Raw genomic sequence first — 15,099 nt, 5'->3', positions numbered from 1 at the left:
GATGGACGTGCAATCTATTTTGACTGAGGGGGTTGTCGGCCCCCCAGTCATAACAGATTGGACATCTATTGCCATCAACAGCAACAAACAGGGTTATACAGAAAAGTTTTCAAAGACTGACAAATGACAATGGTCAGTCTTAATTTGTTTTTGTTTTAATAATAAAAAAGTGGTAACTTTACAAAATGCATTGACTTAACCTGAATTAGATGTTAGGTTAAACTTACAATGCCTGTGTAAAAAGACCTTAAATGTTAAATTGTGTAGAGAAGACCTCGATTCAAATGTTACCGGAATTAACTTAATAGTATTAAAGAGTGTTCTGTACTGAAAACTTGAAATCCACTTGTAAAATTTGGTGTTTAGACTAAACAAACAAAGTTCATTTTACTTAAAATATTGAGTAAAATTGACTTATGTATCCAGTTTACTTAAATTGCTGAGTTCGACTTCACATTAATTCAGATCATTAGAAAACTTTTGCCAATAACTTGCCTTTGCAAGTGTTGCACAAAAACTATCCAAATCAAGTGAAATAGTTTGAAATTAAATTTAAAGTTCCGCCACTACATTTTCATGACGAAAACCCCAAAGGCACCCAGTTAGAGTTTGAAGCTAGAAGTAACTATGTAACGGTTCTCCTAAGATGTTCTCCATCTCCTGAATGGTCTTCTGAACTTGCTTCTCCACCTCCTCACAATCGTCTGGAAGACACACAAAAAAATGAGCCACATCTCCTCGCCATCAAATAATTGCTGAGGAGTCCTTCAGCTTGCTTCACTGACCCTCCATGAGTTCCGCCAAGAAGGGCACGGTCTCCGGAAGCAGCACCATGTAATTCTCCTTCAGCTTGCCCGCCAGCTCAGTTAGCATCAGCAGCGAGGAGAAGCGCACCTAAGGGAGGAGAAAAGGGGAAAGTGGGCTCAACGTCCCGCCAAAGGCCGGGGAATGGGGAAAAAGTGGGCACCTTGGCGTCGGCGTGTCTGCATTTGAGCAGGACGTTGTAATTGAGGCTCTTCCACTGCGTGTCGTCAGCCAGCGCCACGGCAAACTGAGCCAAACAAGGGATGAGGTGCTTGGTGACCCTCCGCTGGTATGCCTCATACCCGCCCAGCGTGTTTTCAAGCTGAAACACACACATGCAACAAATGCTATTTGTACAAATTCAAAATTCATTAAATTATAGGGTGAATACATTTCTCTCATGGAAGAATATTTAATGAATAAAATAACATCTATATTTTAGTCCCTTGAATGATTGAAAGATTAGTTTGTAATTTTTTTTCTTTAAGATTGTTTTTGTTTTGTTTCAAAGTCATTCTTTGTCTTAAGTTGAAATGTGCTTACTGGGTTTAAAAAAAATAAAAATAAAGCACTTATAAAGCACAAGGGTGAATCAGTGATTTTATTATTTAAAAAAAAGATTTACAGTCAATCAAATAAAATTGTCCTAGATTTGACACCACTTATTTTTGAATGACTATATTTTACACATCGTATATATGTATAATACATTCTATTTTAAAAGGAGCAACTTATAAAGTCCAACAAAAATATTAATTCACATTTTGTATTTTTACAGTTTACTTTTCCATTTTTTTTAAAGTGTATTTATGGATTCCCCTAATGATTTTAAAAGTCATTTTTGAAAAATCTAATTTCATCATCAAGGGATTAAAAAAATTGATTAAGTTCTTAAATGCAAATAGCCTGCATTAACTTGCTCCACATTAAAGACCACTTACATAACCTCCAATTGAATTGACAATGAGGACGCTTCAAATTGATTGGACGTCTACTAATGAGAAAACGAATACAAATTGAAAAGACTCACCTGGTCGATGAGTGGCACCATGAGGGCATCGGCCCGATCCTTGTTGAGAAATCGCTGGGTGTCGAACAAGCAGATTTTGTACATGCAGTCCAGAATGAAGTTGAGCAGAAGGTCGCTCTTCTCAACGCTGCACTTGGACTCAAAAAACGGTTCGTCTGAGGAACGCCAAAGAAGCCAGATGAGTTTCATGAGAATTAAATGCTGTTATTATTTCATGTTTTATTTCTCGAACTTTACCTGTCTTTGAGACGTTGATCTCGCGAAGCAGGTCCGCGAATGGCTTGACCAGATTCCCAGCGAACAGCACGAAGAGACCTTTGAGGCGATCGGCGATACGGTCGCAGAGTCGGTAGAAAGTCAGCAGACGATCTTTCTTGCCCGATTTACTCCAGTCCACCAGCTGCGGAAATTCATAAGGCAACGGTCTTACCCAAACAATGACGAACAACTTTAGTTTTGTTTTTTAAATTAAAAAGTTCACCTTGAAGAAAAGCGGCCTGAACGTGACTTCAGACAATTTCATGACCATAACCAGCAGACAGTCGATAGCCACGCCCTCGATCTGAGCCGTACTCGACAGGTCGCCCTGGCAGTATTGGGCTCTAAAATCCAAAGCGGCGAGGAAGAAGTCGGTCAGCTCTGATTGGTGGAAACTAAGCTGCTCTCGCTCCATGTGGCCCAGGTGCTCTTTGAGGATGCTCAGTAGCGCCTCCAGCTGACCCTGAATGGGAAACTCTCTCATCACCAACGTAGTGGGACGACATCGCCATATTAGATGTGGCAAAGTGGACCAAAAACAGTGTTCTCTCTTCATATACTATATTTATCTAGTGAAAAGAGTGACTGATATGCATGCTCAAAGCATAACAACACAATTTGAAATGATCAAAAGACGTATATAATATGGGAAAGACGTATAAGTTGACAGGTATGCCTCTTACCTGTTTGTCCACCACTAAGACACCGTAGCATCTGGTAAGGACAGGCAGTAGCACCCTGGGGGGCAACTTAATGGCCAGGGAGCTTCTGAGGGAGGTCAGACGCAGTGACAGCTGATTGACAGCCGACGAGGAAGATGAGGAAGACGGAGAATCCTGCAGGAGTCTCGTCAGCCGGCATACCTGGAAGTAACTTGGAGTTATGCAGGGCTTTCACACTCATCTTTGTCTTCGGCTTCATTAGTTATGGTTTCCTTTGAACGCCCAATTATTTTGATAGTCAATGGTCATTCAGAGAAGACAAACTAAAATAATTTTTTGCCTAGTCGGCGGCAAATATAGTCCTATTCAACATCTAGTAAATATATTTGCATTGTTTACATTTTAAAAAGGGGAGAAAATATGTTTCAATAATGTAAAAAAAATACATGTAAAATTTTGGTTTAATCATTCTCCAATTTTTTTGTATTTCATGTAAATTACAATTCAATTCAATTTAAATTGTTCAAATTCCCTTTTGAGCTTTTTAGTGGCAAATATGGCTATATTTTGAGAAAAATGCAAAAACACTTTCTTTTATGTAGTAAATTTATATTCTTTTCAAAATTATTCCATTTTTATTTTATTCTGATTTTACTTCATTTTAAACTTTTGGCTTTTATTTTTACGGGGCCTCAAGTTTGACACCTCTCCGTAAGTGGCCGGTGAAACAGCGACAACACACCTGCAAGATGGTGTCTTGCAGGTAAGGACTAATGAAGTGCGTTAGCGTCTCGGCGACGCGGTGCAAGGCGGTGACGGCGCTCAGCAAGTAAATCTCGTTGGTCAGCTGATCCCTCCTGTTGGTCAGCACGTGCAGCACGGCTGGCATCAATCTACGGGGAAAACCAGCATCAGTACCGACCGACTCGGCGCCTCTTGGCTGGACGTCCGCAACAGACCTGGGCAGCTGCGGGATGGCGAGAGCTTTAAGAGCGCCGACGACTTCGGCCACGCACAGCAGAGAGCTCGCCGTCACATTCTTCTCCTCGTTCGGCGACGTGATGATTTCCACCGCACGCAGAAGGACGGGCGAGAACGCTTCTCGGTGGGCGGCGCCAAAAAGGCGGCAGAGCAGCTTGAGGCTATAAAGCGCCGTCTGCCTGTTGACCGCCTGTTCCGAGGCCACATCTGCGTCCTCACCTTGCGGCATGCCCACGATGGCCAGGAGGTCGACAATGAGTTCTAAAAGTACCCTGACCTAAAAATGTAAACAATGTGTTTTTCAATCAAATGTCCATTTGAACCACAACCAAAAAGGAATACTTTCTCCAATGAAGTACCTGTTGCTCCGCCCACTGCGTCTTGTGCTGCAGCTTGTTGTTGAGGAGCTCCATGGCTTTCCTTCTCACTGAAGGCAGCTTATTTCCCATGAGCCCCCTCATCACCGTGATGAAAGTGTCCGTGGGCAGCAACGCATTCACCTTGGTGAACAAACTCTTATTAATTACCACTCACCTTCAATGAGCGAAAAAAAAAATCCACCCTCAAACAACCTTATCCAAGACTTCATAGGATTTATTCAACAGAACTCTCCAGAACTTTGCGGTGGGCTTGTCGGCATTTTCCTCCACACAGCGAGCGACGCACTTAATGTAATGCAGATTGTCCTCCAGCAACCTGGACAAAATGTTATATTGCATCGTTTTGTTTTTTTAAGAGAAAATTTCGGGGGCAATTTCATGAGAATCAAACTCACTGCTGTTGCAACTGCTGGAGATACTCAGCCTGGACGTCATCATTGCCATCCTGCGTATCCGCCACCTGCAAGAGAAAAAAAGGAAAACACTAAACACTAGACTAACGAACCCTTTATAGAGCAAGTGGCTATTATGGCAATTAAAAAAACGGTCAAAGTCGAATCCAGAGTTATAATTATATATTTCTTTAGTAATTCATCATCATTGCATGTTTTATATTTTGTGAAAATACCCTTGGAAAAAAAATAAGTTAAATTTATATCATGAAAACTGCAGTACAAAAAGAACTACGGCCACCCGGCCCATCAGTCCCGAGACATTAAAAACACAAGCAAAGAGCGCACGCGCCTTCTACTGGCTAACTCGGAAACTGAAGTAAAAAAAAAGTCTGCCAATAATGTAAATAATCAACCCTGAGACAAGAAATATTTCAAATCTGACGCTTGATGCTTATACATCCATACACTAACCCCAACTCACCTTTTCAACAAAGTTACTCGAGGCAAGCAGCTGAACCATGAAGGACACAGATAGGAACTTGAAGTGTCTCAACTCTTTGCCGCTGTGGGCCTCCACGTTGAAGATGACATCCTCCACGTTCTCCTCCTCTTCCTCCTTCTTCTTCTTAGCAGCACTGCGTCGGCCGGCGGCGGGTTTGACCGCAACTGCCAGATTTAACAAATAAAGTCACGAACCAACATTCAACAGGAGCCACGTCCTCGGCGGTTCCTCACCATCCTCTTTGTCGTCGGGCAGTTTCATGAGGAAGTTCAAGATGTTGATGAGAGCTGTGATTTGGTCGGTCACCTCAAACTGGCAACACACGTTGATCCAGAAGTCCATGTCTCGCTCCAGCACCGCTTCCTAAGGCAGGACAACATCCTCATGGCATCTTGCATGAGAACGCGAGACGCGTTCGTGTTCCCTTCCTTACCTTCTCGCTATCGAAGCGCGTCGCCTGCGTGCTGTGAAGCTTGAAGAGAAGGAGCATCGGGACCCAGAGGAAGCGGGACGGGCCTAGCGTGGTGACCAGTTGAGCGAGGATGGGAAGCCGCCTGTGCTCGGGGACGTGCGGCAGCGCGTCGGTGAAAACGTGTACGATTTTCGTCACCGTCGCGTCCAAACCGCTGTCCGATTTATCACGTGCCTGCAAAAGGAGGACACAAAGCGTCCTTGCATCAGAATCGGGAGCAACATTCCCAAGCGTGTGGTGAATTTACCTTAATCAAAGCCGGGATGACCATTTGCACGGTCTTGTCGATGACTCGGAAGCTGTAAGCGTCATCCAGACGCATGATGTTGGCACCCATGAAGGTGAAGATGGGCATGATGTTGTGGAGAACTTTCTCCTGGAGTGCCAACACAAACAAAACGGAGGTCAATCGCTGCTGCGTATGCCGGACCGCGCTCTACCTCGGTTACAGAATCTCAAAGGACTCACGGGGAAGATGTTGGCGATGGTGCCCAGCAGCAACAGAGCATGATGGTGTGTCTGAGGCACGTCCGTGGCTCGGATGCACTGGACCACCAGCTCCACACTGAACTTGTCTTCATCCAGCACATCTACACGCATTTACAAACAAAGCAGCGACTTGAGATGCAAGGATTTCAGCTTTGGCTGGATAACTTCAAGATTAAGCCCTTTCACTCTCAGGATGCTTATTAAGATCATTCTCTTGGGGATAGAAACAGTAGAACGTTCCAAATTAAGCCTGGCTCACTCACCTGACCCAGAAAGTTTCCCCTCGGGCGCCAGTTTGTTACAGACGTTGAGGAGGCAACCGAGAAGAAGCTGCTTGGTGTACTCCATGTTGGCCTTTTCGACAGAAGACGCCTCCAGGCTCCTGACAAACAAAAGCCACGGGATGAGTCGCCGCCGCCATTGGCACGGTTCCCCTCGACGTCTCCCTGGCGTTACCTGTCCAGCAGGGAGAACAAAACCGGCACCAACGTCTGGGCTCGCTTCAACTTCTTCTTGTGCTGCAGCAACTCCAGGATGAGCGTGACTCTCTGCCAAGATACATCTGGCGAAACATCAACGCTCTCTTCGGCTTTTCTGAGGAAGACACAACAGCTCCAGAGAAGACCAAAACTACAAAGCATGTTCACGTTATGTCTTAAAACTCTACTTTAGCATTTGACTTCTGCGAGTTTGCTGCACCGTCACCGCCACCTTGGCTTTGTCCGAAGGGGCCAGCTCGTTGGCCACCAGCTGACCATCCACTGCGATCTGGAGGAAGAATATGTTTACTTGATATGATATTCAACTGTCACCTATAATTAAAAAGGCAAGAGTGGTGCCCACTCACAACTTTAAAGGCATTGCCGACAGCACTGGCAACGATTGGATTACTGTGGTCTAGCAGGACATCAAACATGACCGTCAGTAGCTTCTGTTGGACCCTCTCATCTCCCAAAGCAGTGAAAAATGCCTTTGTGATCTGTGGAGTGAGTTTAGAGATATGTAACAACAAAAAAGCTTTTCTTATTCTCATTATTGCGCTGGAACACTTGAGGAAAAAAAATGTTGCGTTTAATAAAAAAATGTTTTGGTTGCCATGGGGCTAATTAATCTCGAGAAATATTTCGTAAAATGCCAAATTTTCATTTATGTTGTTTTAGCAGTCCTTCAAGGAGTTAAAGCAAATCCTTCATTTATTTGAAGAAAAGTAACTTTTTTAGACTGTGTTCGGATTCTACTCATTATCCATTGAAACAATTTTATGTGTAGTTGCACCCTCTTAACTTTTTTTGTGTTCACTTGCTGTGCTCTTTTGTGATATTGTATTGTAAAATATTGCTGCTTTAAACAATGTGCTGGATACATTTTTTTTTAAAGCACAGACCTGTTCCAGAGCAAGAATTTGGCAACTGGGGACACCCGGGAACGCCGTAGTGGAGGTCCCCATAGCCCGGACAAACAAGTCCAGACAGTTTTGGTCGACGGCTAGCAGAGGAGCCGACGACTCGCCGTATTTGCTCAGGACCAGCTGCAACAAGCCGGCCTCGTCCTGCAGCAAAGTGGACGTGTCGGGGGTGTTGGAGAGCAGACGATCCAGCACGGGGAGCAGCGCAGATAGGACGGCCTGAGGAAAGCGCACTCGGCTGTGAGTCGTCCACCGAGTGGAAAACGTTCGGGTGTCAGGATGTCCGGCGCACCTGTCCGTTGACGTGGCTCAACGCCCGCAGCAGAGCGGAGGCGGTGTACGAAGGGCAGCAAGGCGCCTGGATGCTCAGCAGCAGCTTGTGCATGGACGCCTTCAGCGGCAAATTCTTTTTAGTTGACTCGCTTGCCTCATGGAGTCCACCCAGAGCCTGCAGATCAAGATCCATGTTGAAATAAGACACACAAAAACAAACAGTAGGCGAGGTCTTCAAAAGTAAGAAGGTTTCCTGACCGTGCTCAGGTAAGAGGGGTCAGCGACAATCTCCTCTGAGGTACACAGAAGTCTCTCTATGATTGGCAGGAAGGGACTGAAGCTGGTGCCCGATAGGCTCTGCATAGCACCGAGGGCCGCTCTTCGGATCTCGCGGACTGGTGAGGCCAGGCAGCATAGCAAGGATGGAACCACTGAAGGAAAATCAAAAGGATGCAACGGCTAACATGAAATCTTTGTTCAACAGAAGATCAGAATCGGGTAAAAATAAATAAAAAAAGATGGGGATTTAAAAATAAATTTCTTTTTTAGTAATAATACTGAAATTCTACAGTTAACACTCAGGAATTTGACCTTAAGCTAATGGAGCGGAACTCTTTAAGTGACTAGCTCTGCCTAGTGTTGAAGCTAAGCGATGCAATAGAATATAGGCTGGTTTAAGACGTGTGCGGTCGATTGGTCGCAGTCTTTTGGTCGCCCGGACCGCGACAACGGGCGACCAAAAGACCAGCGACAAAACAAGGTAAAACAACACGGTCTACGCATCAATAAAAGCCAACAATGGCCCTGAGCAGTTTCACTGAGCCGACGTGCAAGTGTATAAGAGTTTGTATGTACATGCGTTGTCCCTTTAAGAAGCGACATCGGTCAGGGTCTTAACAAGTTCTCCAACAATAAACAATAAAAGTCCAGGAAATTTGGAGCTTTTCTTTAACCTAATAATTACTAGGGCAGTAAGTATGACTAAATAGTAATTTGCAGTTTTTATTTAGGGAATTTGAGCAACGATTTAAATGGTAATTTATCAATAACCTTCCAGGCGACCAATCGACAGTGTATCGACCGTTTAAGCTTCTTATTCAGGACATATTCAATTATAGTTTCATAATTTGATACTTCTCAATAAAAAGACTGTTGTTTGGACAGTATTCGTCTTCGTGTTATCTTGAAGACAAACATAGTTGTTGTTTAAAAAAATAAAATAAAAACCACAACATGCACACAAAAACCAATTGAAATTGATGACTCGTTTACCAGGTGACTCAGCTCCAGCAAGCTCCGCCAGCACCTCAGCAGGCTGGGCGGCTAGCACAGCTCCGCCCACGTAGACAGCCTGAGTTTGCAGGACAACGCCAACTTTAAAGCCCAGCTGGTCCTCGTAGTTACTGCTATACCCCCATGTCAAAGACAGGAATTTGAAGAGCATCATCACGTTGCCGAGGTGAACCTGAGATATGAAAAATAATCATAATTAAAAGGAGGTCATGATGTCAAATGTGTCAAAAGTAAAACCTTGACGAGAAGCTTCATGAGCGCTCGGAAACTAGTGGCCGCCGGCCCTTCGTCTGCGCCATCGATGACGATGGCAAATAGGCGAGAGAGGAGCCCAAGGTAGCAGCAGGTGTTGATATCTAACCTTTCTGGGTTCCACCACACGGCAGCTGGCAAACAAACAAAAAGGGCACGGTTGCGGTCGCAGGAAAGCTCCGTGACCATTGAAAGCTCGGTCTACCTTTAAAGGAGTTGTCGAAACACCTGAGAGAGGTGATGAAGTCCCTGAGGAACCAAATCAGCACCTGGCCGTACTGCCGTTCGTGCTTCCCTGTCGGTTCCTGATTATACTTGCTCAGGTACGAGTTCATAGCCTCGCTGAAGGACGTGGGGAATACAGAAAGCAAGGCACCCTGGGAGACAAGCAAGAGTTGCATCTCGAGAGTAAGCCAAATAGTCACACTCAACAATTGACTTAGACAGGCTGCCACTCTCTGAGTAGCGTTGCAAAATGGAACAGAAAAAAATTGTAATGTGTTTATTTATTTATTTTTTACAATCGAGGTTGGATTTTATTTTGTTCACTGCATATGTTTGCTGAAAGAACACGCGAGTAGTGCGCAATTGCGTACGCACGCATCTTAAAGGGAACATTGATTTTGACCTAAATTATGAAATCTGACTTGCTGTAGTTAACATGGTTATCAGGTACACGGTCGACTGGTCGCCGGTCTTTTGGTCGCCGGTCTTTTGGTCGCCCGGAAGGTAAGTGATAATTACCATTTAAATCGTTGCTCAAATTCCCTAAATACAAACTGCGAATTATTATTTGGTCATACTTAATGCCCTAGTAATTATTAGGCTAAAGAAAAGCTCCAAATTTCCCGGACTTTTATTGTTTTTTGTTGGAGAACTTGTTAAGACCCTGACTGACGTAGCTTCTTAAAGAGACAACGCATGTACATACAAACTCTTATACACTCTCACGTCGGCTCAGTGAAACTGATCATGCCCATTGTTGGCGTAGATCGTGTTGTTTTACCTTGTTTTGTCGCCGGTCTTTTGGTCGCCCGTTGTCGCGGTCGGGCAACCAAAAGACCGGCGACCAATCGACCGTACATGGGTTATCATAGTGAAAAACTGTCAGACACAAGACTCACCTGCTCATCGTGGGCTTTGACGGCTTCCAGCAACGGAGGCTCCAAAATAGAGAGTACCTGCTGGGCGGTGAAGAGGTGCTCAGTTTCGCCCAGCTGCTCCAGGCCCAACAACAGGGTCTCAGTCACCACCATGAAGAAGGTGGCGCCCCTGATGCCATGTCCGCGCTGCTGCTCTCCCAAAAGACGCAACTTCTCCATCTGACCAGCAAAATGCCGACAGTCAATTCTCTTTGTACAAGTGGCCAACACGAATAATACTTCAGTCTGTGTGGAAAATATTTCTAGATTTGGAATGTTTGCTATAATATTTTGGCAGGTTAAATGTTTCATTCTGGGGGAAAAAAAAATGGATGTAACTAAGCTGAATTTTCATAGGAAGAAAATTAAGACAGTATGAAATTTTGAATAAAGATGTAAGAAACTTTCCGACGACGTACAGCATCACGCTTGGCCAAGTGTTCCATGTTATTCAAGTTCCTCTTAAACACCGCGACCAATTGCTGATTGGCCACACCGACCATGTCGTCGTAGTTCCACAACTTCATCACTTGGCCCATGTCTGTGTAGACGGAGAAAAATCTTTGAAGCTCCGAGCAGAGCTCCGGAAACCCTCGCCGAAATTGTGGCTGCTACCTTCCTTCATCATTAGAGTGAGCGGATGTCGGGCGAAGAGATCGCACTCGGAGACTTGGCACGCCAGTAGGAGTCGTGGGGACTCCAGACAAGCGGTGGTAATCGTCAGGAAAGGGAGCAGACCCCAGATGATCTTGTCCACCTGCTCGGCAGTCCAATTTTCAAACCGGCTAGAAAACAGTATGTGTGTGGTTCGCATTGAAACTGTCACCCTGGCGGAAAGAGCACACGCTTTCATTTGACACAGACATTCAAGTCAGGATAAATGGGAACTAAAACAAAAAAATAAACAGTAGTTCAGACCAGCGGTCAGCTTCGGGCTGATCGATTTTGTACAGCAGTGACAATAAACCGGACAAGAGGGCCTCAGAGTCCGGGATGTAAAATAAGATCTGGAAAACAACAATTTTCTACACTCAATACAAATTATTTAATTTTCTCGGCAGGAAAAAAAGGGTCTTTCTCTTTTAGAGATGGACAATTCGACATTGACCTCCAAGATACCAAGTGTGGCATGGACAACGGCCGGGACGTCATCCTTCAAACACTCGATGAAAGCGTCCTTCTGGAAGTCCTGGTCTAAACTCTGAAGCTGCAGAACAAAAGTCCAAACTAAGACAGCTGGCAGATGAAGATTAAAGAACCTGCGAGACCACCAGTCACACCTGCCCGGCAACCACGATGCTCCTCAGCTGCTTTAGAGCAGAGATCCGTAGCGACGGCTGCGGGTGCTTCAGACTGAGCAGCAGCGACGTGTCCGAATCGCCCACAATCTGATGGCCAAATTAGACACTCACCTCAGTCACTTTTCTTGAAATGCTCTTTTAATCACTCTACCTGGAATTTTCCACTGCTGATGGAGAGAGAAAGGAAATGGTGGAAGAGTCGCTTCTGATCCGAGTCGGTGAGGTCCGTTACGTGGCCTGTAAGGACGCTGTCAAGAGCGCTGCAGTACCTGAGTGACACCAAGCACAAATTTGAGTGACTTTAGCTACGAAGAAGAAAAAAAATCAACATGTAAATGTGCAAATTTGATGAACAAATCCAGTAATAACATTAGTGGAACACATCCGAGCAGACTTTCAAAACAAAATGTTTGTTGCTGAGACGGTCAAGAGGCTTTTAATTGCTTTGTTGATAACATTGCCAGAAATTTCACTCACTTTGACTCAAAAAGTCGAACTAATGGCTGCAGGCGCTGGTTTAAGGTCAAGATATTATCTTCAGAAAGGTCTTCCTGACTCATGTAGTCATCCAACAGCAAACTGCAGCACCAAAACAGATGAATTCATCACATAATAAAAAATATTTGACCCTTTATTGGGTATTATCAAGGTAGCAGTTGATAAAACATTTGAAAAATGCAAAAACATTAACCGAGCCACGTTTCCATCCAAGCCATTGGTGAGAGGGACACACTCCAGGAGCGCTTCCAGCACATGTGCATCATCTGTCCAAAACACAAAACGAGCCTTAGACTGTTCAAACCTTTTAATCCGTCCCAAATTTTGGTTTTGTTTAAATCTGCACCTGAGCCTGCAAATACTTTGTGGACAAGGTGTGGCAGCAGATAGCGCAGAAGAGGGCTCACATCATGGGTGACTGACATTAGCTGTAGTGTTGATGCCAATGCGGGCATGGAACAAACATGCCTACAGAATCTGAGCACACGGATATTTTCTGTTGATCACCCCTTTTTGTCTTGGTAGCAAAATCCCTATGCAGAACCTACCTTGAGCCACCCGAGTCCTCCTTCTGGCGCTGCAGTAACACAATAAGGCACCCCAGCCCCTCTTTGGCTAAGACGGGCTCTTTGAGGACAGACTTGCTAATGCGCACAGCCAGCGTGTCAACCAGACTCGCATTCATCACCACTTTTACCGCCATCTGACACACAATCATGTACGTCGCTGCCTTGTAGTCAGCAAGTTCCGACTTCAGACCCTGAAATGTGACAAGAAATAAATAATCGGATACCATCCAATTTCAAACGTGTTTAAACTACAATATTAATAAGTCATGCTTTTTTTTATATGTATAGCTTGGCAAGACCTGGGACTAATCCATAAGTGAGGCTTGTTTTTTTTTGACACCCTGTTGTGTTTTGTTTTAAAGCTAGTTATCTGAAACACTAATGCCTATTTAGCCTGTGGTCCTCCATTTTACTATTGATACTTTAAAGTATGTTTGTTCTTGTTTTCGGATTAGATGAAAAAAAAATTGCCCTCCCAAAAGTGCGACTTATAGTATAAATAAATAAATAATTAAAAATAAAAGGTATGTTAGGGTACTGTCATCATTGTTATGGCTAGGAAAATAGCTCAACTAAGTCACATACGTCAATCAAATGGGGTGATAATTTCTTTTTTGCTCTAATAAATTTTTAAAATGACATTGCCTTCTGATGTAACTCACCTATTTAACCCAGGTATGCCCTAGTTATGATGTATATTAAGTGTAAAGCGACTTGTATACAATGCAAAGGAAGAACAAACCTTACCATTTGGACATATGGCAGCAATTTGGCAACGATGCTCTCGGACACTTTGTCAACGGCGTCTAAAGCAGCCACAATGGTGGAGGCGTAGAAGGAAAAGACAACTCGGAGCTGAGAGAAACTCTGAGAATGTCCGGAATAAGCCTGCGAGAAGTTGACATTTTTAATGAACGCGTTGAGGATTCAAACTGACATCTTTGCTGTGTGTTCTACCTCAATGGCGTTGGTGACTATGTTGCAGATGAAGTCCATGAAGCTCATGTCCGCGTAGCAGTGTGTGACTAGAGTCCCTTTAGCCAGCGGAACGCCTGGTTTCTGGTCAACAAATGACGTAAAAAGCAAAGCTTTTAAAAACCTGCCGTCTAGGTGAACCATATTTTTTTTCTTCAGTGGACGTCACGTTTCACCTGCAGGCACTGCAACCAATTCCAGCGGTTTGTGGGCTCCTTGATGTCAAGGAGCTGCAGCACTCTGACAAACGTGTTGGTGTTGTGGTACGGCAACACACAAGCTAGAAGGCTGTCCACGTTGTAGAGCTGAATGTGGAAGCTGCACACACAAAAACAACATGAGATCTTCCAAAATCAGCTTTGAATCGAGCTATAGCAGAAATTCCTACCGGTGCACCAGCCACTCAATGCACTTGTGTGCCGGCTTGAGGAGGAAATACGGTGAGAGGCGCGTCAGGAACAAGGAGATGTCGGCATCCAGTTTCTTGTTGACGTCCTTGGACTGGACGCTACGTTCCAGCGTGAGGGACGCGCGACTGAATAGGGAGTCTTGGAACGCCTGGAAGGCCGGTTCGATTCCCAGGAGCTCTTCCAGACCCGTGCAGCCTGCAGAATGGGGGAATATTGAACAATAACAGAGGAAAGAGACAAAGGGGAGATGGAAAGCTGGACTGAAAAGCTCACCAAGAGCGTAGAAGGTGCTTCTATCGAGGGTAGCCGCTTCTTTAGGGTCAAAGAGAAGTGAAGCAACCACTTTGCGTGACAGTAAATTGGGGTCATTCTGAGGAAGTGCCAGCCGCTTAAGCTGGTGGGATAAGGACGTCATGGTGGTACCCCGATCTAAAACACAACAATTATTAAACGATCATTTATAAATAAGGAGAGTTTCCGATGCATCACATAGAAATCAGGAAATGCACTCATGTCGATTCAGTATTTATCACATAAAAATATGTGCTCTGGGTCACAGACAGACATCGGAGGTACAAAGATGCTTCTTGTCCAATGAAAATTCCAAAATACAACTTAGATAGGTAGAGAATTAACACCAGAAAGTCGGATCATACATTTGTTATCTGAGATTTGTAGTTACAAATGTTTGCGGCAAAATCGATGGCATTTTAGCACCCACGAGGCTAATTTGAAGGGTAACATATCGGCACACAGAATGTTCATTTTTCGGAAGGCTTTTTAATATCTGAACTTCTTTTGATGTCATATTAATTTAGATTCAAACCTGATTTCTTGTCGTTCGGCAAACACACGTGCGATCTCTGTTAAACGGGGCGTACTCCTGCCGGACAGTATTTCCGGATTACATCCGGGTAGAGATTGTTCACTTCTGTTTTAGTGTAAACCTATTTTTTTAAAACCTCCTAGTTTTCATTTTTGTATATAAATAATAAAAACGAATGATAA

The 15,099-nt window shown here is 44.3% G+C and overlaps 1 protein-coding gene across 2 annotated transcripts; it reads right to left on the bottom strand.

Annotated features, from left to right (window-relative positions):
• Positions 1-137: 137 nt before the first annotated feature.
• heatr1 (HEAT repeat containing 1) lies at positions 138-15,003 on the bottom strand. 2 transcript variants are annotated; one of them, XM_077625797.1, is made up of 44 exons: positions 14,918-15,003; positions 14,365-14,520; positions 14,070-14,286; positions 13,858-13,999; positions 13,664-13,765; positions 13,454-13,594; positions 12,686-12,897; positions 12,484-12,614; positions 12,331-12,403; positions 12,117-12,218; positions 11,791-11,908; positions 11,619-11,726; positions 11,447-11,545; positions 11,257-11,345; positions 10,954-11,165; positions 10,758-10,879; positions 10,321-10,518; positions 9,402-9,573; positions 9,182-9,330; positions 8,924-9,116; positions 7,910-8,082; positions 7,671-7,826; positions 7,358-7,597; positions 6,821-6,952; positions 6,641-6,741; positions 6,430-6,567; positions 6,237-6,355; positions 5,953-6,074; positions 5,732-5,860; positions 5,446-5,658; positions 5,246-5,375; positions 4,992-5,176; positions 4,511-4,575; positions 4,308-4,431; positions 4,095-4,235; positions 3,714-4,012; positions 3,497-3,647; positions 2,776-2,955; positions 2,316-2,555; positions 2,072-2,234; positions 1,835-1,989; positions 968-1,126; positions 786-894; positions 138-704 (listed from the first exon to the last, which is right to left on the bottom strand). In XM_077625797.1, the coding sequence occupies exons 2-44, from the start codon at positions 14,504-14,506 to the stop codon at positions 616-618; spliced, it is 6,435 nt and encodes a 2,144-aa protein (XP_077481923.1). In that variant the 5' UTR covers positions 14,507-14,520; positions 14,918-15,003; the 3' UTR covers positions 138-615. The 2 variants fall into 2 exon arrangements, with proteins under 2 accessions (XP_077481923.1, XP_077481924.1); XM_077625798.1 differs by lacking the exon at positions 14,918-15,003 and adding an exon at positions 14,748-14,868.
• Between the last annotated feature and the right edge of the window lie 96 nt (positions 15,004-15,099).

This window comes from Stigmatopora argus, chromosome 18, assembly GCF_051989625.1.
Source record: "Stigmatopora argus isolate UIUO_Sarg chromosome 18, RoL_Sarg_1.0, whole genome shotgun sequence".
Taxonomy (NCBI): domain Eukaryota; kingdom Metazoa; phylum Chordata; class Actinopteri; order Syngnathiformes; family Syngnathidae; genus Stigmatopora; species Stigmatopora argus.
This window is presented reverse-complemented; position numbering and strand designations above follow the sequence as displayed.

Excerpts from the sequence above, each read along its gene's own strand:
- heatr1 (XM_077625797.1), bottom strand. The coding sequence starts at position 14,506 with ATGACGTCCTTATCCCACCAGCTTAAGCGGCTGGCACTTCCTCAGAAT. Across the intron at positions 6,075-6,236 it reads GGGGAAACTTTCTGGGTCAG|ATGTGCTGGATGAAGACAAG; the intron begins GTGAGTGAGCCA and ends AAATGCGTGTAG. Across the intron at positions 5,861-5,952 it reads CCATCGCCAACATCTTCCCC|GAGAAAGTTCTCCACAACAT; the intron begins GTGAGTCCTTTG and ends TTGGCACTCCAG.